At 38.3% G+C, this 27989-nt stretch overlaps 1 protein-coding gene across 1 annotated transcript in view; it reads left to right on the top strand.

Moving 5' to 3' along the window:
• Positions 1-27989, top strand: part of LOC129764933 (fringe glycosyltransferase) — a 320450-nt gene that overhangs the window by 269444 nt on the left and 23017 nt on the right. Inside the window, exon 5 of the mRNA XM_055764584.1 lies at positions 4805-4943. Coding sequence (XP_055620559.1) covers positions 4805-4943 — 139 coding nt within the window. The remainder of the gene's footprint in view (positions 1-4804; positions 4944-27989) is intronic.

The following is a 27989-nucleotide window of genomic DNA, read 5'->3' on the forward strand; positions in this document are numbered from 1 at the left end:
TAATTTTAGTTTTCCATATTAGCCTTTTTGAAGACTAAGGAAGAATGAACTGGTATAGTCTGAGAAAGCCTCTGTAACTCAAATCATCATCATTTCACCAATAAATCCGAACAAACTGAGGCACAGGCGAGCACAATATTTATAATGCTTCACGGCATTATAACTTCGTTCAGACGTAAAACTACCAATTTTCATGGAAATTTTGGAAAGTTTCGAAAACGAGAGAGTGACGCTGGAGTGCAAGGTTTTGAACGTTAATACCTCTTTACCGACTGAATGGAGTGGTATAATAATCACTTCATTCGAAAGATAAAATGTCAAAGAGTTATATGATTGTCACTTATTGGTCCAAAAAATCGTTTCAATAGCTCAAAAATTGCTTTCAAAACAGGCTATTGTAATCATAACAATCTAGCTCATTGATGATGATTGCTTTTGTGGTGATCGGATAGTGTTCCCGAACACGGACGCAAAATCAAGGCACCTGGAGAAACCGCGAAAACATGCAGGCTGTGATTTCTTTTACTCCCTTGCAAATATGTTCGAGCAAAGGAAGGTTTGCGCAATCGGTTCCCGTAATGCAATCGTATCCAAGAGCATCCGTTTCTGTTTTCGCATGGAATGGTCATGAAGGAATGTTTGCTTGTAATTGCGGTCGAACATAGAACATTTACGCATTCGGTTTCAGTGATGCAATCGTATCCAAGAGCGTCAGTTTCTACTCTGCTCCCGCGTGGAGTGGTCATGAAAACTCTCGTGTATTATTCTCAAGAGAACAAAATAGAATTATATATCAAATTTCATCAGTTGTTTTTTCAAAACCACGCAAAACCCAATGACCAAAATAGTTAAATTTCATGTTAATACCAAATTAATACTTATACTCACACATTAACAAGGAAAAATTCCAGCAATCTTCAGAGATTTCATTCAGATGCAATTTCAAACAAATGATTACAGAGCCAGCGGTAGTCCTACGTCTACCTTGCGGTTATATCACAGATATAACCCATTTATAGTTTTTTTTGCCATATGGAACCGTTTTTTCTTTATTCCGTAGTTCAGGTTATCCAATAACGCTGCATAATCCTCTCCGGTAATTGTTTTCCCTTCTGCAGGTAAAGGGTGTGTCACATCAAATTGCATCACGGAAAAAACGCTGTAGAAATTCGCCCAGTAGACCGATCCTTTCGAAAATTTTAGACAGTAAAATAAAAACTATTAAACAACTTTTGGCATTTTCTTTTTATTCATACTTCGAGCCCAAGCCCGTATGCTCGCACCTTCCTCTTTACCCCGTCCATAAGGTTCTGTACAACGTCAGGTTGTAGTTTTCTTTGAACAGAAATCCATTTTCTCTTGAAGTCCGCTTCCGATTTGACAACTTTTGGGTTCTTCCGGAGGGCCTGCTTCATAATCGCCCAATATTTCTCTATTGGGCGAAGCTCAGGCGCGTTGGGCGGGTTCATTTCCTATGGCACGAAGGTGACCCCGTTGGCTACGTACCACTCCAACACGTCCTTTGAATAGTGGCACGAAGCGAGATCCGGCCAGAAGATGGTCGGGCCCTCGTGCTGCTTCAATAGTGTTAGTAAGCGCATCTGTAGGCATTCCTTAAGGAAAACCTGCCCGTTTACCGTGCCGGTCATCACGAATGGGGCGCTCCGCTTTCCGCAAGAGCAGATCGCTTGCCACACCATGTACTTTTTGGCAAACTTGGATAGTTTCTGCTTGCGAATCTCCTCCGGAACGCTGAATTTGTCCTCTGCGGAGAAGAACAACAGGCCCGGCAGCTGACGAAAGTCCGCTTTGACGTAGGTTTCGTCGTCCATTACCAGGCAATGCGGCTTCGTCAGCATTTCGGTGTACAGCTTCCGGGCTCGCGTCTTCCCCACCATGTTTTACCTTTCGTCGCGGTTAGGAGCCTTCTGAACCTTGTATGTACGCAGGCCCTCCCGCTGCTTGGTCCGCTGGACGAATGAACTTGACAAATTCAGCTTATTGGCGACATCCCGGACCGAACTTCTCGGATCACGTCTAAACTGCTTAACTTCGCGCTTGTGATCTTTTTCACTGACGGAGCATCCATTTTTATCGTTCTTCACCTTCCGGTCGATGGTTAGGTTCTCGAAGTATCGTTTTAGTACTCTGCTGACCGTGGATTGGACGATTCCCAGCATCTTACCGATGTCCCGATGTGACAACTCCGGATTCTCGAAATGAGTGCACAGGATTAATTCACGACGCTCTTTTTCGTTCGACGACATTTTTCCAAATTTACGAAAAATTGATAGTGAAGCATGGCCAACGTGATCTATACACTCTTATCTGATTATAAGCGAAAGCTGAAGATATAATTCCTAAAAATTAAATTTCTACAGCGTTTTTTCCGTGATGCAATTTGATGTGACACACCCTTTAATCGATGAAAATTATGCCATGTGCATCCCAAAAAAAGCGGAGGCTGAACCCTTCCCGGCCGACCGTTGGTCTTTTGGCCGTTTTGGCTTGTGCTTTCGTGGCTTCTCAGCCACCCTGCAGACTGCCTGTTGGACTCAAGAATGTGGTTATGGACCCACGTTTCTTCCACTGTCACAAAACGTCGAATGAAGTCCACTCGATTATGCTTCAACAACGCCAAACCGCTGTTTTTTGTCGACGAGAGCAAACGCAGCACCCATCGCACGGATAGCTTTCTCATGTTCAGAATGTCGTGCAAAATGTATCCCAATCGCTCTTTTGAAGTGCCTACGACCTCAGCTAACTCGCGAAACTTCACTTTACGATCGTTCAAAACGAGTCGGATTCGTAGTCTCTTTTGCCCTTTCGAGGCCGCGAGGAGCGAGGTGTATCTGCAGTACTTATACGGCCCATTTCAAATTCACTAAACCACCGATAAACTGTTGTTCTCGGAGGAGCAGAAGTGCACTGATATTTCGTCAACCACATTGATTGTTCAGGAGTTTTTCCCACCAAAAAACAATGTTTAATAAAAATACGATATTCCTCTTTTTCCATTTTCTATACGAATGCTCAGGTGGTAACACTTAAACAGCTGTAGTTTGTCAACAAATAAATGAAATGTCATGAAACTTCACACATAAGCAGTGTTTGCCAAATGATCCATTCACTGAAAAAAATCGCTTTCGTTCGTTCAAATATGATCATACAGAAATCATTTCCCCCAGCGGCATTCTTTTGTTTTTACGTGCTACAAATCACGACACAAAATAGAACGAGACAACTCTGCATTGGTTCGCACTTCATGATACACCAGCACGCAAGCAAAGCCATCATATACGCTTTTGGTGCAGAAAGTTTATTCTCTTCTTTGCATCTAACATATACATATCGAACATCTCCATGCATCAGAAAAAACAGCACGATCGTACGGACTACGCAAAGCGAATGATTCATATTCAGCTAATGATGCAGATCCTGATTTTGATGTCTCAGAGAGTGCAAACTATATGATTATTTAGCTAGATAGAGACTAAGAGAAGGGTAGTTAGATAATATTTTCCATTTTTAACGCCGCTATCCCTTGAAATATATATTTTTATATAGACCGCATAGTTTTACTAGCAACACCGCTCTTGTGAAAAACAAAAACTCTCTCGTTTTATCTCTTTTCCAATTCGTTGCTCTCCGCAAATGGTGACCGAATGATGACGTAATTTTTCTTGTATCATTTATTGCTTTGCACTTGTCTGTGCAGTGGGTTTCGCTATAATAGAACGGGACGATATATGCGGTTCAAACTTGTATGCAGGATTCGAAAATGGTGTGCGATGTTTGGTACAGCTCGAATATGCAAACAACAGTCTTCGCTCCTCTTTTGGTTTAATCATTTAGTGTAACACAAGTGATTACTGTCATTCATACAAGTATCTGAATGATCCACTCATATTTGGTTATATGTTCGTGAGAGATTACTTGCATGACACATTGTGTATCATTCGATTTTGATCGAAATCCAAACACTGCACATAAGCTAGTGACAGATGAATCTCTCGAAATGAATCTTGTTCATTTTTGAATGGTGCCATCAGTTGAAAAATCCCGGGACTTTTCAGCCCATGTAGTATATACAAAATGGATTTCTTTCTGCCTTACTTTATATACTTGGATATTGCTGAATCAATCGGCGGGTAAATTTATATGTAAGTATTTTTGGGGCCGGTGAAGGTTCTTATGATGGTTCGAGACCTCTCCCACCTCTGGACGGGAGGGCTCCAATACAAATGAAACACAATTTCCGGCATAGCTCGAGAACTAATCAGGCAAATTCAGTAAAACATGACAATTTGAAATTTTCGGAAAAAAATTCGGAAAATTCACCTCGCACATGTTTCACAATTACATCATGATAAGCGTTGTAAGTCCATCTGATGTTTGCGATAACGAAATTGATCTTTGTTCGAAAAGGAAAATAGTGACAAAACGCCCCCTCTCATCTTCTATCTGTATGAATAAAAATGGATCGCCAAATGTGTTGATAAGCGCAAAACTCGAGAAAGGAATCGTCCGAAACATGTTATTTGAAGTGAATCTTGAACTTAGAATAATGTTATATTTTAATGACGAGTTTTGGTAAAAGTACCAGGAAAGTCATAGTACAAGGAAATTGTAAAGGGTCAAAGTGTAATCAATCAATGAAGAGTTCTGCAGTTGGACTCACGAACATCCGCTTAGTTAAAAAACGTGAATATTTGAAAGTATTCATATCAAAAAACCAATTTTGGGCGGGACAAAGATCGCCGGATCAGCTAGTGAATAAAAAAAACTTTTTTTTTCATTGCAGATGGTGGTGTCACTTCGACGACGACAACTACGTGAATGTGCCCCGGCTGGTGCGGCTTCTGGACGAGTACAGTCCCACACAGGACTGGTACCTCGGGAAACCGAGCATTTCTTCACCGCTGGAGATCTTCCTAGATAATGTAAGTCGATATCTTTATCTCTCTTTTTCCTCCCGCTCCCGCAATTTATGATCAAATTCACACCCGTTTGAGAGCCGATGCCGTGGTAACGCAGTGGCCACTGTCAGAACCACTTCCCACTTACCATTAATAAATTTCTGTTTCTGTTTTCTGTAAAATATGGATGCTCCTGTTTGACCGTGCGCATCGCCGTAAATCTGCAATAAGCGCTCAAGGAAAATCTCTTCTAGATAAGAAGCTGCGATTACTGGCCAACAGTTTGAATAATCATTATTATTTGAAATAATGATTCGGAAATAAGCCAGCCTCCGATTGCGAGTTGGACCAAAACCTGTCTTCGAAGCCGCGCGTGGAGAGAAAAAAATCCCCACCCGCTGTTTTATTGGCACATTTTGGCACTACTTAATGAATTCATCCCCCCCTAATTCCGACACCGATTGGCTTCGATTGGCAACAAAGCACAGGAACGCGCCTCAAAGTGCCATTAACTCGCCGCTGCGTCCATCGATTCTACACTTTATCTCCGTTCCGAAGTTGATCATGTTTCATTAGTCGTAAATTAAACGGAACACACATCGAACCACATTCTTAATTTAATTATTGACGGAATGATCGTGCCTGTAATCGGATCTGTCCATTCCCATCCTGGGAAGTGGAAACATGCTGTACTCGTATGTTCTGGCTCGGAATGAACTGCGATGGTCTCTATTTTCTTTTTCCTTTCATGTTCGATTTGAATCAATCGATTTTCTATTTAAATCTTATCGACGTTGTGTGTCGCGCTTTGACTCGGATTAGCAGCCACCAAACCGCGGTGGAAGAGAGCAGGAAGTGAACGTGTTGAGTTGAGTCGAGCAATTTGTGATGATTCATCGATTATGAACATTGTTGGAACTGTCGTTTTGGAATTATCGTTCAATAATGTCTATCTTTCCCGGAGGAGCGCCGATTCCTACAACAACCAAAATGACAGCGATGGGTCATCATCTTTTTGTGGACAACAATCGGTCCAATCTGATAATGACAAAATAACGGTTTTTATGTCGACCATCCCGTGGCTTTACTAACTGGTCGATTATTGATCGAAGATATTTATCACTTCCTCCGATCCATTCGATTACTTTCTCTGCTGTTTCCTCTGAAAGGCATGTGGATGTGATCTATTGAAGGTTTTTAATGAAGCTATTTTTATTTAAATTAGACGCGAGAGATGATGATTATGGTGCTAAACAATTGAAATGAAAACACAATATTTAGGGATTGCATTAAACATCATAAAATGATGAGAAACGATCTCTGTTTTCATCCAGTTCTATCGCATTGCTCTGCACTAAGTATAATTTGTGCATATTCTGAGATACAATTCTGAAGCAAACAATTTTGCGCGTCCGATTCACACGACCACGAAACAGACTTTCCGCAGCAAAATCTGAATTTATTGAGATGTTTTCTGTTTTTCTTCCGCTTGAATATCATATTTAAGCGCACACTCCTATTGATTTCGGAATATCGGAATATTGGAATTATGTCAATTCATTGCTGCATTTTGGTGCTTGTTTTTGACGGCTCGAGTTATGAAGCACAGAAATGTCCAAAACATATGTATGGAAAAATGGGGATGCTTTCATTTCTCCTCAATTCAAACTATTCAGGGACTGGGTAACCGTGATGTGTATCATATCAAACAAATTTTAGTTAATCTAAAAATTTTAAATTTCCTTTCATCTTAAGAAATACTGTTGACGCTGCCTAGAACGAGACCAGAATCGAAATTTTCTTCGGAATATTACTGTAGGCGTAAACTTCAAAGATCATTCGTCTCTAGCCTTCTAAGAGGCAACGTAGATAGCGAAAATCGTAAAATCGCTCGAAACCTTTGAAAAAGACAATTTGAAGTTTACGCTTACCCTCGAGAAAGACTGTTGACTGGAGCGAGACTGGAATAGGAATCGCTATCATATGCGATCGCGCCGAAACATTTTGAACACTCCGAACGAACGTGATCCACATAGATAAATGATACACCCTGGTTTTTTTACACGGGGAAAACGTACCTCGTAAATAAACCGCGTTAATTTTCAACATAAAACAAGGTCACATGTGAATCCACAAGGGAATCGTGATAGTGTGCGACACTAATTTCCCTAATAAGCATTGGCTAAGCACTATAATAAGCACTAAGTCTGTGCCATAGCCATAGGTAGTAGACTCATCCTACATACAATTTTTAGGAACAGTAATCATACACATTGTTTTTCGACTGAGTCTTTCCTCATTAAACACTGAGAAGTGTTTTGCTCTTTAATCGTGTTAATTCGAAAATCCACATAGAAACCATGTGAATTCGACAATCCGTGTAAAAAACTTCGTAAAACACCGCGTAAAAAAACTCTCGGTGTACTGTGTTTGGGAATTGCTTCTGTTCGCTCTTAAGTCCAGAGACAGCTGATCCAGAGCTGATAACAATTGAAGAATTTGAAATATACCGTTGTCAAATTCCGATCAATGGTATATATGTTCGACATCAGTTTTATGCTTAAACGTAAACTTCTGTGGCTCTGTGAAGTATCCGGAAATCCCGAACGATCTGGACACTACTGATATCTAGTTAGACTCTCGACAGGGCGCGACTGAGTCGTACCGCAGCAGAACAACAACTGAAAGTTTGTCGTAGCAAGCGCACTATTTATTACACGCGCATTTTTTTCTTTTTTTCATTTGGGTATTGTGTATCAGCCTAACCACGATTGGTTTTGCAAAGGTTTGTAATAAAGCGCGAACACGAAATAATTGCGACACCGAAAATGTCATGCCAATTTTCTTATAATGTTTAGAATCAAACCAAAATTTTAGGGTAGTTTTATACATATATTTACTTCAAAAATCAAAAGAAAAGTTAATCGATGGAGCCTTGAATGTAAAATTGAACGCATTTTCGCTTGATGCCCTCCATCAAAGTCTTTACAGTGTCATCCGGTACCAGTTTCTCAGTTTTTTTTCCACTTTCTTAACATGTCCTTCTCGTCTTTGACTGTCTTCTTGCTCTTCCGAAGTTCCCGCTTCATTATTGCCCAGTACTGCTCCACCGGGCGCAGCTCCGGACAGCTTGGCGGGTTCATATCCTTTGGAACAAAATGGACATAATTGGCCTCATACCACTCCAGGACACTTTTAGAATAGTGGCATGATGCCAAATCTGGCCAAAATAGCGGAGCTTCGTCGTGCTGCTGCAAGAACGGCAAAAGGCGCTTCTCGAGGCACTCAGATGTGTAGATCTCGCCATTTACTGTGCCCCATGTCACGAAAGACTCACTCCTCAGTCCGCAAGAGCAGATGGCCTGCCAAACGAGATGTTTGGAGGCGAACTTCGACATTTTCTTCTTCTTAAATTTGTCGTCCACATCGAACTTGCTCTTGCCGGTGAAAAACTCCAACCCCGGAATTTGTTTAAAATTGGCTTTTATATACGTTTCGTCGTCCATCACACAGCAGCCATATTTTGTCAGCATCTTCTCGTAGAGCTTCTGTGCCCGAGTTTTAGCCGTCGATTGTTGCCGCTCATCGCGGTTTGGGAAGTTCTGTACATTGTATGTATGTAGTCCAGCTCTCTTCTTTGCATTCTGGACGTAGCTCTGCGACATGCCGATCTTTTTAGCCAAATCACGGCTTGAAACGTTAGGATTTGCTTTAATCATCCGCTTCACCTTTCCCTCCGTCTTTTTGTTCTCCGGTCCCGGTTTTCTTCCAGCTCCTTTGCCGTGGTCCAACGTCAACCGCTCCTGGAACCGCTTCAACACTCTGGAGACGGTTGAATGGTAAATGTTCAACATTTTTCCCAACTGCCGGTGCGACAGGTCAGGAAATTCCAGGTGTTTGGAAAGAATTTGTGCTCTCGACTCGCGTTGGTTCACCTCCATCCTCGTTGAATCGAAAAACACGACTTCGAGTTTGACAGCATGTAGACAATACACATCAATGAGAAAGTGTGCAAAATTTGGTATATTTTTACCCAATGGTAAAAAAGTTATGCCCTGTTGAATGTGTCGCAATAATTTCGTGTTCGCCCTTTATTAGGTTGGGGAAAAAGAAATGTCGTATATTGGCCATATATGGCAACACTTAAACATATCTTGTGTTGTACTTATCGCATCGGGTCATACTATAGGCTATTTAAAGACTACAAGTGTCGTTTTGACAGTGTTGTGATTGTCCTTTTCAGTCTCAAGTTATAGCGCGTCATATTTAACGTTTCTACTACCTGCGAGGTAAAACTGCAACGAAGGCGGCCAAAAAAATTCGTGTAGTTTATGGACCCGATACTGTAACGATTCGCACAGCACAGCGTTGGTTTGATCGATTTTGTTCTGGTATAGTGGCTGTCGAAGATACACCCCGTACTGGTAGATCAACCGTCGTGGAAACCGATAAAATCGTTGAAATCATCCAAGTAGACCGGCATGTAAGCACTCGCTCGATTGACCAGGAACTGGGTATAGACCATAAAACCGTTTGGAACCATTTGCAGAAGATTGGATTCCAAAAAAACTGGATGTATGAGTGCCACACGGGTTGACGCAAAAAAATCTCTTAGACCGAATCAGCGCCTGCGATGCACTGCTGAAACGGAACGAACATGACCCATTTTTGAAGAAGTTGGTGACTATTGATGAAAGGTGGATCACGTACGACAACCAAAAGGAAAAAAAGTCATGGTCGAAGCGCGGTGAGCCGACCCAAACCATCGCCAAGCCCGGATTGACGGCCAGGAAGGTTTTGCTGTGTGTTTGGTGGGATTGGAAGGGAATCATCCACTATGAGCTGCACAACTATGGCCAGACCCTCAACTCGGTTCTCTACTGTGAGCAGCTTGACCGTTTGAAGCAGCCGATTAACCAGAAGCAGCCAGAAATGATCAATAGGAATAGTGTTGTTTCCCACCAGGACAACGCTCGGCCTCACACATCTTTGATGACCCGCCAGAAGCTACGGGAGCTCGGATGGGGTGTCCTATTGCACCCACCATATAGTCCGGACCAGGCTCCAAGTGATTATCATCTGTTCCGGTCCATGCAAAACGCTCTTGGTGATACTAAGTTGGCCTCAAAAGAGGCGCGAAAACTGGCTGTCTGAGTTTTTTGCAAATAAGGAGGGGGGGTTTTATAAGGGAGGGATACTTGATTGATGATTTATTCTTGTCCTCGCGAGAACAATACACAAGCTTCCATATGTCGCAATTTGTTCCCTTATGTCAATGTACGCATTTCACTGTGTATTGATCGCGAACGTTGTTCTTTGTGTTAGTATTATATACGAATACTTACTCACCGATGTTTTTTGGTGCTCGTTATTGACAGACATTCGTTTACGTTCACGACATTCAAATACGATTAATTTCAGCCTGCCTTGTATTGATAACCTACAGCTCAAGCGAGAGTCGATAAATATGGAACAGCACTTTCAATGAACACCAGTGGAATGAACATAATCAAATGAACGTCAATCAAATGAACCGTAAAATAATATAAGTGAAAGTTGAAATGAAATGGAAGCTCGTTCGGAAGATTGTTGCTCTCAGTTGTGATGAGAGGAATATGATCCGCGGTTGCCACCGCTAGATCTTGCTGATCATTGCAAAGTGGGTGTTACAGAGGCGAACCAGCCCAGGAGACTGAAAGCCACTCAAACCTATATATCTTCTATATATGTAAAAATGGATTTCTGTCTGTCTGATTCTTATGGACTCGGAAACTACTGAACCGATCAACATGAAAATTGGTATGTAGGGGTTTTTGGGCCCGGGGAAGGTTTTCGTGATAGTTTAAGACCCCTCCCCCTCTATAAAGGGGGCTGCCATACAAATGAAACATAAATTTCTGCATAACTCGCGTATTAATCAAGCAAATGAAACCAAATTTTGCATGTGAAGGTTCTACGGTGCAATAAATATTTCTATGCTGGTTAGACTCTCCACCCCCTCTCTAATGGGGGGGCTGCCATACAAATGAAACACAAATTTCTGCATTACTCGAGAATAAATCAAGCATATGAAACCAAATTTGGCATGTGAAGGTTTTAGGGTGCAATAAATGATTTTATGGTGGTTAGACACTCCACCCCCATCTCTAAGCCATACATACGAAACACAAATTTCTGCATTACTCGAGAATTAATCAAGCAAATAAAACCAAATTAGGCATATGGAGGTGTTAGGGGGCACGAAATGTTTCTATGGTAAATCGACACTTCTCCCTCTCTAAGGGGAGGCTACCACACAAATGAAACACAAACTTCTGCATAACTCGAAAACCAATCAATGAAATGGAGCCATATTTGGAATGTGAAGGTTTCTGAATATGAGAAATGTTTCTTTGGTGGTATGACACCCCTCCTTCCTCTGAAATAATACAATATCTCAACCAAACATACTCCAACCAAACATGACAATTGATTTTTTTTAAGGTGATAAAACGCAATCCTATGTCTTCTTCTATCTATATAAAAAAATGGATCACCGAATGTGTTGATAAGAACAAAACTTAAGAAAGCAATTGTCCGATTTAGGGCTGTCTTTATTCTATCATATTTTCTGTATCAAATATTTATTCCATGTAACGGAGAAACATGTTATATGCAAGTGGTTGAAAAATCTTGAACGAGAATTGTATCTGAAAATAATTTGATATTATAATGATGAGTTTCGATAGAAGTGCTTGGAAATTTAAACCAAGAGGAATTTGTAAAAGGCCAGTTAGAATATTAATCAATGAACAGCGATTGGACCTATGAACGTGCGCTTAGTAAAAAAAAACGTGAATGTGATAACGAAAAATAAGTTTTGGATGGGACGAAGTTTGCCGGGTCAGTTAGTAAAGAATAAAAAAATGGATCGCAGTTTTTCAAGGAAGAGATGAATATACCCGACAGATAGGAGGGGATCACCTTGCTTCACAGGACGCAGGATCACACCCAGAAGAAACACTTGTGACCACCCTACCGAAGGAATAATCAAAGTCGAAAAAGATCAATATTCCTTATTATTTCAACTATTAGTCGGTCTTCTATGCCGAGCTCTACGAGCAAATAATCTTTTCAGAAATATTCCCTCGAACGACTTCGTTGAGAATCCGGTTCGATTCGGGGTGGATAATATTGACGAATTTACGTTGGATTTACAACCAGATGGCGCAGCGAGTAAAATGAGGATGTTTTGTTTTTTTGGTATGAAATTCGTTCAAATTTTCTAGACAAATCAGAATTTATCTTCAAATTTCCCGGTTTCATGTATTCTTTCCACGCTAAAAGGTTAGAAAATTATAAGTATTGTAACTTTAATTTTTTTCAACTAAGTAAACGATGAATAGGGTGTTTTGCGCTAAAATTACTGCAAATCCTTCTCGTATCGACCCCTACATAATCAATGACATAAGCCGATTTGATATTATATCGATTCCATCGCAATTATCCATAGTATCAATAACCGGTATGCATTATCAAACATACAATTTTCCAAGATTATCTATGACTTTGGTCAAATCGCGTGTTGAAACCATCGTAAATATACAAAACTCCAACTTTCTTACCATATACTGACGAAATTCAATGGCTGAAATGAATCTAAATTGAAATAAAATGAATAATCACCACCGAATCTTGCTTTTCAGTGCGTAAAATAAACAAACACCCTCACTTTTGTGGTTCTGAGTTCTAATGTAGATGTCGCATGAGCTGATTCAGCTTTGCGAAAATTCGTCAATTGGCGATCTAACGCAAAACGTCAACGATCGGTGAGACATCTGGATTTTGTTTTTGAACTAAGAAAATGATGCTAATGTAGCCTAAAACTCAAAAACAAATCACGTATATTTTACTTCCGGGCTTTCCAAGGTAGTTCTCACATGCAGGAATCGTGCATTTTTCTACTTATGTTTGATTGTGCTCTCGAATTTCGTTCTTTAATTCAACCATTGTCAACATTTTTATAGTTTTCACTACTCAAAGAGGTGAATAAATAACATGTTATATATAAAATTGCGCAGAATTAAATTTCTTATAAACTCATCGCAATCAAATAATCTTTTATGATTATAACATTGTAATTTATGGAAAGAACTACAAACCTTCCATAAGCTCACATGGCAAAATTTAAAACCATCATCACTATCACCGCAGCGCCGCCTAGGTGTAGATTTGTACGTTAGATCGCCAATTATGCTCTATCATAGAATTCTTTAGGAACGCCATCTCTGCGTATCAATTTTCTCGATGTAATTAATCTTTAGCCAGTCGAAGTATGGTTACTTCAACTGGCTAGGAAAACATCAAATTATCGATCATTTTTTGCTGCAATAGAGATCCGTATATCAGTTACGAGGCTGATGTCTTCTTGATGTTTGAAGTCTAATTATGTTCTTGAAGGCGTCGATCTTAGTCGTCATAGACCAGATACTTAATCTCCATAAAAATACTCGAAATGAATCACACAAAAAATCAATCCTTTACATTGAGGGCACTCAATTGTGACACAGAAATTTGAGTGTCTACATAAAATCAACAGAGAAGCATGACTTTCCCTACAGAAGTTCTACAACAGTATCGAAAAAAAATCGCTTCCAAACTATGCGAACTAAGAAAAGTTCAACGTCTTATTGAGATAGCGCAAAGCTCGCAATACCCCTCTTGCGTCGCAACACAAAATGAAAGGAGAATAAGCTTTATTCCCGTGCGCACTTCACCTTATTACGGACCGGCTGCTGCTGGAATAAATAATGATACCAAGGAATGATGACAATCCGAAAAAGCGGAAATCAAAGGCACCTTTATCATAACGGGTGAATTAAAGCGTTCTCTTATTTTCTGCTGTGTGAACAGTTTACTTTTTCTCTCTTTTCTTGTTATTGTTACTAAGCGGGAGCAAAGGCTTCCGCTCTGTTAGCTATTGGCCGTTTCGATGAAGGTGACGGAGTCGTAGGTGACGTAGGTGACGGTCACACAACCGGCGCTGCCCAGACACATCTTTCCGCCGTGTCATCGGCTGTGATCGCCTGGGTCGGTCAGTCGGTCTGTGATTATTGCCATGGATCAATAGGATAGAACGCCTTTGAGGCTGAATGATGGTGAGACTCAAAAAGGAATCAACGGTCCACATTAACGACCGGATTGTTGTTTCCGATTCTGTAACATTGCTTTTAATTACAAGATTTTTTTTTTGTTTTCGGAGAAAGCATCGAATTTTCTCTCTCCTCTCTTCCATAAAACAAACAAAAAGAGTTAATTAATGACATCTCCAAATGACGCTGATTGATCGGCAGATCGATCGTTCGCGCGCTAGAAATGATGGAATAATGGCGCTAATTAGGCACAGGTAAATCTTGATCGCGGCTTCCCGCGAAGGAAATGATTTCTTTAGCGCGTTATAAACATCGTTACGATGCCGCGGCAGCAAGATTTGGTAACTATTTGGAAGTGGTTTGGAAGAAAAGTGGACAAGCTGTCGTCGTGACTGATTAGAGAGAGGGTGGGCGAGATTTAGTGCCACCGATGGGTCGTCTAAAATCTTGTGAATGGGCGACCGGTCGGTCGCCGGTTCGCTCGAATTGAACAATGCGTGAGGATTTACAACGGATTTCCCGTGCCCTCGGTCAAGTTACTTGAATTCCTTCACATGGGCCAGGTACCGTTTTGTCTCAAATTCCGAACACTTAAGCTTTGGGTGGCCATTAAACAGTGTCTCATTACTCAAAATGGTAACACCATTTATGTCACTGATTCATAATCCGAACACTTTTGTCTAAAATTCCGAACAGCCAAAAAGCATTTGTTTAAAAAATTCATAACTTATGCACTACTGGATCGATTCAGATAATCGATATATCAAATTAAAGCGAATAAGCTAGTCTTTTGTGGAAAAATATTTTACTCGCAAGAAAATTTGATTTGGTTTTCGTAATTATCGATTGCGTTCGTTTTCTCTAGTTTACATGGTTTCGGGACCAAGGGCGCTATATATTTTTATATTTTTTCTTGAAAGCTGAGGAATTTTTAGGGGCTGTCCACATACCACGTGGACAACTTTAGGGGAGGTAGGGGTTATGAAAATGTCCACGCTTGTCCACGTAGAGGGGGGAGGGGGTATAGACTTTGTTCACGTGGACACGAATAATAAATACTTTTACAAATATAATCACCGATACATTCCAAATTAAATAAAAACTGTTCCATATTCAAGACTTTTAAAACCTTCCGTCAAACCTGAGTATTCCGTATTGATCAATAAACGGATTGAAGGAAGGAAGGTATTGTATTATAGAGACTTTAAACTTTTGCAGTTCATTCGTCTCTAGCCTTGAGAAAGGCCCTTTGAAAACTCTACTCTATTCTACTCCAGCGCTACCACCTCCGCCCTCTTGCCTTGAGAAAGGCACTCGATCCCTCGCCGTCCAGCCCGTCCAGCAACGATGTTGTCCAGTCGGTGTCCACACAAAGAATGACGGATTGAGCTGTCTGAGAGTGCTTCATATAGTTTTACTAATATAATTCTTCTTCATTGAATACATATCCTGAAAATATCTCACGTAAACTGTGAACGACCGAGCTATTTCCTATGATCCTATGGCTTCTATAGATAGGGGTAATGTTTAAACGTTCATAGCCCAAAACTATAAAAATTCAACGATTCCATTATGGTTGAGTTTACATGCTTTTACGGATATGGCTTTTTCCATCAAATATGATTTTCTATAGATTTTGTTCTATCTCGCGAACAGTTGGTCTTAGGATAATAATGTCTGTATAGTCTGTCTGTACGTGTAAAATCATTTTTTTTGTATTTCTTTTTTCGAAAAGTTGCAATTTTCGAGGTATTGGAATTTAGTCGATTTCTAGGAATTAATATTTACATTTGCGTAAAATGATCCATGCACCACTAGTCGTCAAACTTTAATCAATTGACCCAGTATTTTAATATTTATTTTTCTGAAAATTTCGCACAGAATGCAGTTATTTTGATGGATTTAAGTACCTATTAGAGGTGGAAAAAACATAAAAAATTTCGTTTTTTCATTATTTTCTGCCATGATAAGCTTGTTTGTTTCTATCAACGAAATGAAGCTCTCTCCCGCAAATTTGTCTCATCTTTCAAACGAATGCAATTAAATCGTTCTAAGCACACTTTAATTTGGGTCAATTTAAGGCAATAAAATAGGTCGCAAGAAATGTTCAATAATTCTTTCATAGTTGAGATTTGAGTTTGATTTCATTGTTGGGAATGAATGAATTGTAAGTTGTCTGATGTTACTTTTCCCCGCTAGCACTTTGAAAGTCATCTAGACACTCAAAGCAGGATGTTAGAAATCCCTTAGAAAATTCTCCGTACTATGGCGGAAAAGGTTTCGTATTGCGCTACCGTCTAAAGGTGAATCCGAAATACAGAGTGAATATGAATCGTCATTTGCAGTGATCGATCATATACCGGAGGGGACAATGAACTGCACTCAACAAAAAAAAATAGAGGAACGGAAATAGAGGCGAAAGAACTGCAAAGTTTAAAGCCTCTTAAAAACAAAGAAAGAAGAAGGAACGGAATGCGACATCGTAAATTTTGGGTGATTTTTGGAACGCTGTAATTATATAATGAAACAATGCATTTGTCAAAGCAATGACTGGATATTGTATAGAACATATTCATACTTTCACAACTGCCAATCGATGTGCTCTGTGATCGTTATATCATGAAATATTCGTAATCCAAAGGGAAATGATAATTTTTCATTCGATCAAGAATATCTCTGAAGTAAAATGTTCGAATTAATCAGATTATTTGCATTATTGGCGAAGATGTTCATGGATTTCCGGATTTCCACTCTTCTGAAATAAAGCTGTGAACGTAAATTAATTTTCTTGTATCAAATATGTAGAGCCTGATCACGAACGTCACTTCACGGTGAAAACGAAATGAACTGTATGCAATTTGTATTTTATGTGATATCAACACATTTTTTGCAGATGTTTAAAAAAACGGATACTGAAATTGTATTTAAAGATGATTTTAAATTCATTTTTTTTTCGATTGGCGTTTGCAATCATGATTAGTAAACTCAAGATTAATCTTTGAAATTGTAAAGTTTATATTCAGATGCGGATTGTTCCTCACCTGCTCAACTGTACATTGCGTGAATCCGTGTTGGCAAACCAGATAACCTTTATATCAAATGATGACAAAAAATATTGTATACTCACAAGTATTTCAAAATTAAACTCATATGAAACATGTGCTTTGTACTTTGTACTTGCTAGTCATTTCTCTACCATACAAAAACAATGGGCCACAGCAAAGCAGGTACAGCAGGGTACAGCTAGTAAAATTTTAAATAAAATAAACTTAAATGGAGTTAAAATGCAATTTAGGCGCAATTCAGTTATTTCCCCAATTGTTTTAACAAAAAAAAAAGGAAAAATGTCCACGTGGACAAAAGGGGGTAGGAGTATGAAAATGTCCACGCTTGTCCACGGTGGGGGAGAGGGGAGTCTAAAATAATGCTTTTTCTGTCCACGTGGTATGTGGACAGCCCCTTACATAATATATCCAAAAATCAGAGGATTGTTTTTCTATCGTTTTTGAGTTATTATTTTTCAAAGTTAACATGATTTGGTCTTCGTTCGATATTCCTATGCGACTAAACGAGATCTATGCGAAAAGGATTCCATTTTTTTTTTTGCAAACTAAATATTTTTTCAAAGAAGACTAGCTCATTGACCTAAATTTAATATGTCGATTATCCAAATCTGTTAGGTAGTTCAAAAGTTATGAATTTTTGAAAAACGTCATTTATGGAAAAAAGCGAAACATGAGTTTTAGACCAACGATTAACTTTGAAAAATTATAATCCAAAAACAAAAAACAACACATTTCTAATTTTTGGATATGTTATATAAAAATGTAACATAATAATCGAGTTCGCCCTGTTACTTCAGGACCCCGGTTTTGTTATTGTGGTTTTAGTTGAAGAGCGCCAGAAAATCAATTTTACTCTCGTTGGTTTGCACCTGCGACCTGCGTTTTGCAAGGAAAGAGCATGCATGTTAACAAATGTTCTTTTTATACTGTTGCACCAGAATTGGATTGTCCTTGTACCCTAATTGTGTATCGTTGTATTTGCCGGAAAATAGTGTTCAAACATTTTCTTTCGGAAATCGATTCATGCGTCGAAACTTGATTCAAATTACGAACATTACTTTAACGTTAATATTAATAAAGATTTCTTCATAAAAGATTTTTTTTAATAATTTCTAGTAGATTCGTAACGAGATTCTTACCGAACGAACATATAAACAGCAATTAAAATACAAAAATCCAAAAATTCACGATGCTTGCTTTCGACGGAATTTGCTAATGCAAGCATTTTATCACTGTTTTTCGATAGTCACTTTTTTTGTAAATGTTTAATATTATAAATTATAGGCAGTATCTATACCTGTAAATGAATTTCTACAAACCAAAGAATGCTGGGTTTTCATTATGGAATTACTTATAACATTAAAGTTCAGCAAATTCTCATTTAAAAATGATGTGTTCGGGATTTTAATCATACGTCGAAACTCGATTCAAACTCCGAACTCTACTTCAATACTAATTTTAGTAAATATTGCTGCATAAAATATATATTTTTTTCATCCATTTAATGTAGATTCTTACTTTTCTAGCACTTTACATGAAAACAGCAAACAAAATAGTTGAAAAAACTACAAAAACTGAAAAAATAACGGAGCTTGTCTTTTACGGAATATTGCTAACGCAAACATTTTATCATTGGTTTTGACTGTCACTTTTTTGCAAATGCTTAATATTATAAATTATAGGCTGTATCGATACCTGTAAATGATGAGAAAATGTAGCCTATAACCCAAAGAATGTCAAGGCTCTCATTATTCAACTATTTATAACATTAAAGTTCAGTAAATTTACATTTAAAATGAAGTGTTCGGAATTTGAATCATGCAAAGAAACTTGATTCAAATTCCGAACACTACTTCAATACTAATTTTAATGAATATTTTTGCATAAAATATCATTATTTTCATCCATTTATTGTAGATTCTAACCTTTTCTAGCACTTAACATGAAAAAAAGCAAACAAAGAAGTTGAAAAAGCAATAAAATTAACGATGCTTGTTTTTTACGCAATTTGCAAACGCAAGCATTTTATCTTTGGTTTTGACTGTCACTTTTTTGCAAATTTTTAATATTTTAAATTATAGGCTAAATCAATGCCTGTAAATGATGTTAAAATGTAGCTCATACCTCAAATAATGTCATGGCTTTCATGATTCAATTATTTATAACATTAAAAAGTAGTAAATTTACATTTGAAAATGAAGTGTTCGAAATTGGAGACTGTTCGGGATATGAGACAAAACGGTATAACATAATATATAGTTGCTTGAAGTTCCTTCGCACTTTCCTAGACAGCGCTTGATGTTGTTTGTTAATACGCGTTTTCCTGTTGAACCGAATGTTTCGTAAAAAATAACCTGCTCCGAAAGGCATAACGATCGGTGATGCAATCATTGATCCATTTCGCTTGCGTAGTGCTTAAAAAAAGTTGAGGGCAACAGTTGAATCAGTTTGTGTCATTAAAAAATAACGTTCCATAAAAAGATTGACAAATCACTGGCCGCTAGGCAAATACGACACCGCCAGTGGGTGATTTCCGGGTGAGCAAAATTACAACACTATCGCCACGGGGGATTATCGTATCTGTATTCGTTGATGGTGATAAAAATAAGTTCCTTTTGGAAAGATACATATTGTGATACATACTGGATTTCTTACTGGAAGTGCGATTGAAAATATCCATCAGAAGCAGTTATCACCGAGAACCTTCTCCAACCATGAAATCAAATGTTCCGACAATGTATAGACGAAATACCTCTATTCAACGCTCATTTTGCGCAAACGCAGACTAAAATCTAGAGTCACATTATGCACATTTCGATATTACCTACGAAAATATCAGTTTTTAGCCGTGACTTGAATTACCTCCATTCGTTGTAGCAAGAGAATCAGGAAATGTTGGAATAATGAACTTTAACCCTTTCGCCTACAACATCGAGTCTCACTCGTAGTGCATTTGCATATCATAGGGCGCTTGGGCGCTCAGCAGAGTAGTGAAATTACCCGATCTGTGACCCATCGAAGCGTTTGCATTTTTCCCGCTCTTTTGGAAATAATCGTACTCTAAGAGATTAAATTAGCAACACGAAATTGGTGGTAGCTGTTCAATATCAATGCGACTCTTAAATAGTTGTCACTCGTTCCGTGTTGAGTTTGATTGACACCGGATTTTAACTGATTTTCAGGGTCTATTAACACCCGACCATCGCCTTCAGATTGTGTAGTTTTTTGAAGAAAACCTTGATTCAATTCGAGTAAATTATCGCGAATTTCACAAGTAAATTTGACTGCGTGGCAAGGAGCAAAATCATGCAGTCGCGATTCGTAAGCCATACGCAGACTGTGAAACCATTGCTCCAAAACATTCTTGTATTAATCCTCCCTTTACCAATCGAAAGGAGCGACTATACAATTTGAATACACCAATATTACTGTGAAAACAATCGTAACTATCAGGGCCTGAAATTTTCGACGGTATTTTCATTTACAAGCAACGCAGCATGTAACGCAGGGTTTATTTTGTTGATGTATACTAATGTTTGGGTTAAAAATTAAGTTAGATTTCCGTAGTTTGAAAGGCAATGCTATATATCTCCAATTTCATGTATTTTCAATTCCGTGGAACATTCATATACATCCTGATTATCAGGAAAAAAAAACCTGGGGGAAGCTGGGCGACTCATGAATTAGGTAAACATAAAATCTTCTAGTGAGAGCAAGTTGAGAGAAGATTTTTTTCGTTGCTTTCAATCCATTTGTTGGGCCTATTGCGTGTACGTCTTATCGTAATTGTTTGTATGATTGATTGTTAGGGAAAATTGAAAAGAATCACTGCCGGATTTTTTCTCCGAATGAACCATTATGGAACATGATCTTACATGGAATGATTTGTATTTTTTTCTAACAGAAAGTATGAAAAATTGCACATCAAATTTTTACATATACTATTGTCCGTCGATAAACATATTTTCACATACAGTTTGCGACTATTAAAGAAGAAAAATTGCGTCGCAGGCCTCACCCCTCTGTGATTCTCCTGCCAACCAGTAAAGCATGTTGCAGTTAAAATTTGGTCGCATAAAGTAGAACATTTCTCAGCACAGAAATAACGTACAAAAAGAGGAGAATGTCATTTTGTAGGATTTTTAATGAAGGGAAAAAAGCATGAAAATAAATTGAAAAATTTCTCTATTGAAAGAAAAATTTTAACGCTTTCGCGTGAGTTCTGTTACAATACTAAAAAATTTATTCAAAAGTTTCACAATATATACATGGTTCCTTAAACTAAGATTGACGAGGAACATCTCCTCTCTCTCTCTTGAAAACCGATAACATATCGGTTTCGTTTAGATCATCTACCTTCCTTGTCCCTTCTTCTAGCGTATGGTAACGTGCAGTCTGAGACGGCTGCACTACCCTAAGAAAATACCTTAAGTTTATAGCACCTCGTCGGTGCGCCTATCTTATTCTTGGATTTCCCCTTTCCATCCTTCGCTCTAAATAACATCCTTTTATTTTATTACACCCTGCTGGTGTATCTGGCTGAGCGCAGCTAGGGATGGAAAAGGGTAATAAAAATGCATCCTAAATGATGCATGCATTAAATTGTTTACCGGACGCTATTTAAATATTCGTCCATTCTGAATTTATGACCGGCAATAATTTCGAACTACAAGCGTTTTCTAGCCTAACAAAACACTTGAGCTCTTACATCTTTTAATTGCCTTACATTGGTCCTTTCTAAACGTTTCTATACCTCGCTTGGAGGTCTTTTCTAAATATAATCTCAAATATTGCTTATCTTATGGATCTGTAACTCGATCCGCGATAAGCCTCAGCTGTCCGTAACATTCCGGACTCCGTAAATCTACTACATAGATTTACTCAATTATAGACAACTATCACGGTTTAAAATAATAGGAATATTTCTTGATTCTTCCTGAACTCTATTTAGCCGTATCATGTCTAATAACGAAGGCGGATCATCATTTCTTCTATTATTTTGTCTATTACTTCTTCTCTTTAATTTTATGTATACGTAAATTCCTACTATTATAATCATTGAAATAACAGTTATGGTACCTCCAAATGTATATACGTGTTTCTTTTTTATAAAATCGTCTTCAGGTATTACTGTATCCTTTATATCTACCTTTTCATATGGATTTCTACTCGAGATAGTTGTATTCAAATTTTCATTTATGTTTGGTTTTTCTAGTACATATGGTAGTTTCTGAATAGGTTTAAAAAATATTCTAGCTTCCCCGTTATGTCCAGATATTTGGGCATAACGAATAGTTTTTTCTGTTAGGATCTTACAATCTGGGAACAGTTCTATGATCGCGTTCTTATAAGGCGGTGACATGGCTACATTATTACAATGGATTATTATCTTGCTAGGGTCGCTCGTTGTGTACAATATAGAGTTGATCTTATTCAATTTTGTTAACATGGTGTATGGTTCTTCCATCATCTTTGTTGAGCATTTTTGTTTTATCGTTTCATGAAGTAATGCTCCAGCTATGCAATCTGGAACTCTGGTTAATTCTGGCTGATTTACCACATAATGACTTTCATTAAGCTTTATTAAATTTCCATCTGGGTAAAAAAATTCATGTTTATTATTAATTGCTATTACATGGTGATCTATTTTTATAACACTTCCATTTTCAGGAATAGGGATTACATTGAATACTTCGAAGTTTTCCTTATTAATAATTACATTTTCCATTATTATATTTACTGTTCCATTTTCAATTTTAATGTTGTATTTAACTGCAAGTGGGTCTCTAAGGATTGAGTATCCTTCTGGTAATTGCTTCTTTATATTTTGAATTGCCTTTTGCATTTCATTTTCGGCTAAAGGGTGAGTCTTAATTATCCTGTATTTTCGAGTTATGCCATCAATCAATTGCAAAGCTAACGTTGTGGTCTCAAAACATTTTCTTGCGAATATATTAGTTCTTTCTTCGGAATACTTTCCCTTCAAAGATAACATTTTTTCATTTAGTCTACGAATTCTTACGCTTAATTCATCTCCCATATTTTTGCTTCTTTGATTCAATAGTCTCATGGTTTGTGAGATATCATGAAGTTTTTGCTCTTCGTGAATACGCAAAGACTGTACTTCGTCTTCCACATCATTACTCCCAAATAACAGGTCTTTCAAAAACCCAAGTATTCCACGACTCCTTTTTGATCGTGATAAAAAATTTATTTCTTGTTTTGCATTGTTACATTGTCGTTTTATCGACATTACAAGTTCTGTCAAGGCGCTGTCTTGAGTTACATTCCCCATGAACTTCAAGGTTCTTTCTAAGTTCGAATGAATAGAGTCTAGCATAGAAATATCGTCGTTAGGAATTAAGTTGGATACAATATTTGTCCTCCAAATTCCTCGCTTTACTATACATGACCCAACATGATCAAACATTAAACCCCCTTCCTCAATAGGCTGGATGTTGACGGCATTTGTCAAATTTACCAGTACTAGAATTGCCATTGCGGTTACGATAGCCTTTTGTATCGTGCCGGTATATGGTCTTATTTTACCTATGACTTTCTTTTTTGTTTGTGGCTTCGGTTTCAATTTTGACGCCAGCTCTTTTACATGCTCGATGTTAACCGTTTTTCTTACTCCCCATTCTTGAGGATTTCGCGGTCCCTTAATTTCCTCTTTACTCCCTGGGGCACTTTTAATTACTCCAACAAAGTTAAGAGGTGGTGAGGAAATAGTGGTATCTTTTGAGCTCTCGATTTCATTGTTCTTACTTACATCTAATACTGCTAATTTTACAGCTGGTCTAGTAATTTCACCTTTAATTGTTTCCACGGTAGCGGATCTAACTTGCCCATCCATATTAGTTGTTGTTCTTATCACCTTGCCCTTATGCCATTTTTGATTCTTGACCACGTAGTCTGTTCATGGCTGATTGATAGCTATGCGGAAATTGTACATCCTCCTGTTTCCAAAGCAGCCCAATTTCATAACTTCCTTCTTCATATTTCAAAGTGGAATTCATGATATCAATCGATCTTTTTTCATCGTTAGACATCAAGGTTTTTACAGGTACTTTTATCCCGAAATCTTCTAGGCTAAAATAATTTTCCATCATTTTATTGAAATAATCTGATGAATCAATTTCGTCGTTCATCAGCACGTGTCCTTTCAATTTTTTATGTTCGTTAGTTTGCCCGAACAAAACCCATCCGAGTTTAGTGTTCTGTGCGACTGGTTCATTAAATTTACCTGATCGCGTCTCCCTACCGCTTATCAAAAACGAATGCGGTAAACCTAACAGTATTTTTGGCATAGCATTTTCATATCCTTCGAGAGTTATATCTTCTAAGTGATTGTATTCTCGTCGTAATTCATGAATATTCATTGACTGTGAGGGAAGAGATAATTCCGACACAGTCCTCAAATTATGTATGTTATAACGTTGATTATTGCATCCTTGTATACTTAGGGAAATTTCTTCACTATCTAGTTCTTGCTGAGTTTCGCCATTAGTCCAAACCAGCGTTAAGGGGTTGTTACGCCCTTGTGTTCCAAGTTTATTTTTAATATCAGCGTGAATCAAACTTACTGATGACCCAGGGTCTAAAAATGCGAAAGTTTTAATTTCCTTTTTTCCGCAGCCCAATGTAACTGGAAGGATTTGATACAGTATTTTGTTCTCTTTATTTACATGACAATTAACGCTTTCTGTATTATTAAGGTTAGCATCTCTCTGAGTTGCTCTATGCAGTAATGCGTGGTGTCTAAGTTTGCATCCATCGATTCCACAAGGCTTTGCGATCCTGCAATCTTTTGCCATGTGGTTTGTATAATTACAACATGCTAAACATAGCCTGTGTTTAAAAATAAAATCACTCCTTTGTTGAACGTTCATATTTTTAAAAATTGAACATTCTGATGTCTTATGCTCGTTTCGGCATGCGAAACACTTTGGTAGGCGCTTCGGCCTATATTTTTGTTCCTTTACAGCATGTGTATTCAGATATCCGCTCTTATGAGGTTTTTCTTTCCTCTCCGACTGTAGCATCGTGGCCAACTCTTCTTGAGGTTTTAACCAATTATAAAGGTCCTCTAGCGTCGGTATAAATGGATCAATTATATCTCTTGTTTTCTTTGTATCAGCTACAAACTTGATCCATTGATGATGCAAGTCGTTTGGAAGTTTTAAAACTAAATCACGAATCAATCTAGGATCATTGAGATATTCATCGTGTTTTAGTATTTTTATATTTGTCACGAAACAATCAAGCGATGTTACAAAATCAATCATTGTTTGGGGTGATCCAAAATGTGGATTCCTCGCATTTAGCATTTCCTTCAATAAATTCGAATAAATGGTTTCGGGATTTCCGAACCGTAGATTTAGTTTTTCCATTATTTTTGGAACATTAGCTTTATCGATTAAAAGAGCGCTCACTAATTTCAGCGCGTCTCCTTTGAGATATTTCTGTAAACGATTTATATTTTCTAAATCGGAAAAGTTTCCTTGAAGGGTAGTTTCTTCGAACGTTATTTTAAATCTAGGCCATATCTTATATGACCCATCAAAATAGGGGAGGTCTAAGAGAGATTGCCGGTGTAACAGTCTATTTGAATCAGGGGTTTCTTCTCTACCCTCGTTCTTAATTTTAAGAGTTTCTACTAGAGCCCGCATAGATTCTCTATGGATATTCATCATCTCTTCTATTGGTGTTGGTTGTGTTTTTTGAAGTCTTAACAATTCGTTCTCTATGGTCTTGCATTTGGGGCATATCCATCTTTCTGTTTGTTTAGGTTTTTTATTTAGGCCTGCGCATGTCAAATGGAACCATCGGTCACATTCATCGCACGCGACTAAATCGTCCCTAGAATCAGGCTCATTGCACAAGCGGCAATTGCCATTCTTATTCCTAATGAATTGATAAGACATGACTAAACTAAAATGGAAAAATCACACCTTTTTTGTTGATCCGGTCCTATCTCCGTCTTTCCGTGTTGGTGCTTGGGCGATTCTCTCCTTGTCCTGGGAGGCCTTCTGGCTCGGATGTTGTTGTCACCTCTGGTGGTGCTACTGCTGGTGCTGCTGCGTCTACTGCTGCTTAAGGTTTTTGCTGGTTAATTCACTTATATTTGTCTCCGTTTGAAAGGAACACTTTTGGCATCCACTGCCGGTTTCTTAATCAATTCACAATGTTTATTTCGGTTGAAAGAAACACTTTTGGCATCCACTGCCGATTGAAGAGTTCGCAAATTATCTTTGAAAAAGACTTTTTATTCGCGATTAACACTGTTGGCATCCACTGCCGATAAATTTTCGCGAATTATCACTTCTCGCATCCACTGCTGAGAAGAGTTCGCGAGTTAACTTTGAAAAAGACTTTTTATTCGCGATTAACACTGTTGGCATCCACTGCCGATAAATTTTCGCGAATTATCACTTCTCGCATCCACTGCCGAGAAGAGTTTCACTTTTGGCATCCACTGCTATTTGAAGAGTTCGCGAATTAACTTTGAAAAAGACTTTTTATTCGCGATTAACACTGTTGGCATCCACTGCCGATAAATTTTCGCGAATTATCACTTCTCGCATCCACTGCCGAGAAGAGTTTCACTTTTGGCATCCACTGCTATTTGAAGAGTTCGCGAATTAACTTTGAAAAAGACTTTTTATTCGCGATTAACACTGTTGGCATCCACTGCCGATGAATAGTTCGCGAATTAACTTTGAAAAAGACTTTTTATTCGCGATTAACACTGTTGGCATCCACTGCCGATAAATTTTCGCGAATTATCACTTCTCGCATCCACTGTCGAGAAGAGTTCGCGAGTTTCACTTTTTTCCACTTTGGAAATCTTCACTGCTCCTCTCTGGAGCCACCATGAAAAATTTCTCTATTGAAAGAAAAATTTTAACGCTTTCGCGTGAGTTCTGTTACAATACTAAAAAATTTATTCAAAAGTTTCACAATATATACATGGTTCCTTAAACTAAGATTGACGAGGAACATCTCCTCTCTCTCTCTTGAAAACCGATAACATATCGGTTTCGTTTAGATCATCTACCTTCCTTGTCCCTTCTTCTAGCGTATGGTAACGTGCAGTCTGAGACGGCTGCACTACCCTAAGAAAATACCTTAAGTTTATAGCACCTCGTCGGTGCGCCTATCTTATTCTTGGATTTCCCCTTTCCATCCTTCGCTCTAAATAACATCCTTTTATTTTATTACACCCTGCTGGTGTATCTGGCTGAGCGCAGCTAGGGATGGAAAAGGGTAATAAAAATGCATCCTAAATGATGCATGCATTAAATTGTTTACCGGACGCTATTTAAATATTCGTCCATTCTGAATTTATGACCGGCAATAATTTCGAACTACAAGCGTTTTCTAGCCTAACAAAACACTTGAGCTCTTACATCTTTTAATTGCCTTACATTGGTCCTTTCTAAACGTTTCTATACCTCGCTTGGAGGTCTTTTCTAAATATAATCTCAAATATTGCTTATCTTATGGATCTGTAACTCGATCCGCGATAAGCCTCAGCTGTCCGTAACATAAATCGTCAGCTATTCGGAGGAATTTTAGAACTTTTCGTGTGATCATTTTCTGCACAGTACTGCTGATAACCGTATTTCTATCTTGTTCAACCACTTTTTTTTAACTGTTGTTTATGGTTCTGCCACATTTCTCCAATTTCCCCTTTTATAAACGTCCAATATATCTCGATGGGACGAAAACCTGGACAATTTCTTATTCTCCTTATACCACTTGACGACATCCCGGCTGTAGTGGCAGCTTGCCAAGTCAGGCCAGTTGTTTCGGTTTCCTGTTGAGGTGTTTGCTGGCATGATACGATCGCAAGCAGGGATGGTAAAAAA

The sequence above is a fragment of the Toxorhynchites rutilus genome, chromosome 2 (assembly GCF_029784135.1).
Source record: "Toxorhynchites rutilus septentrionalis strain SRP chromosome 2, ASM2978413v1, whole genome shotgun sequence".
Lineage (NCBI taxonomy): Eukaryota > Metazoa > Arthropoda > Insecta > Diptera > Culicidae > Toxorhynchites > Toxorhynchites rutilus.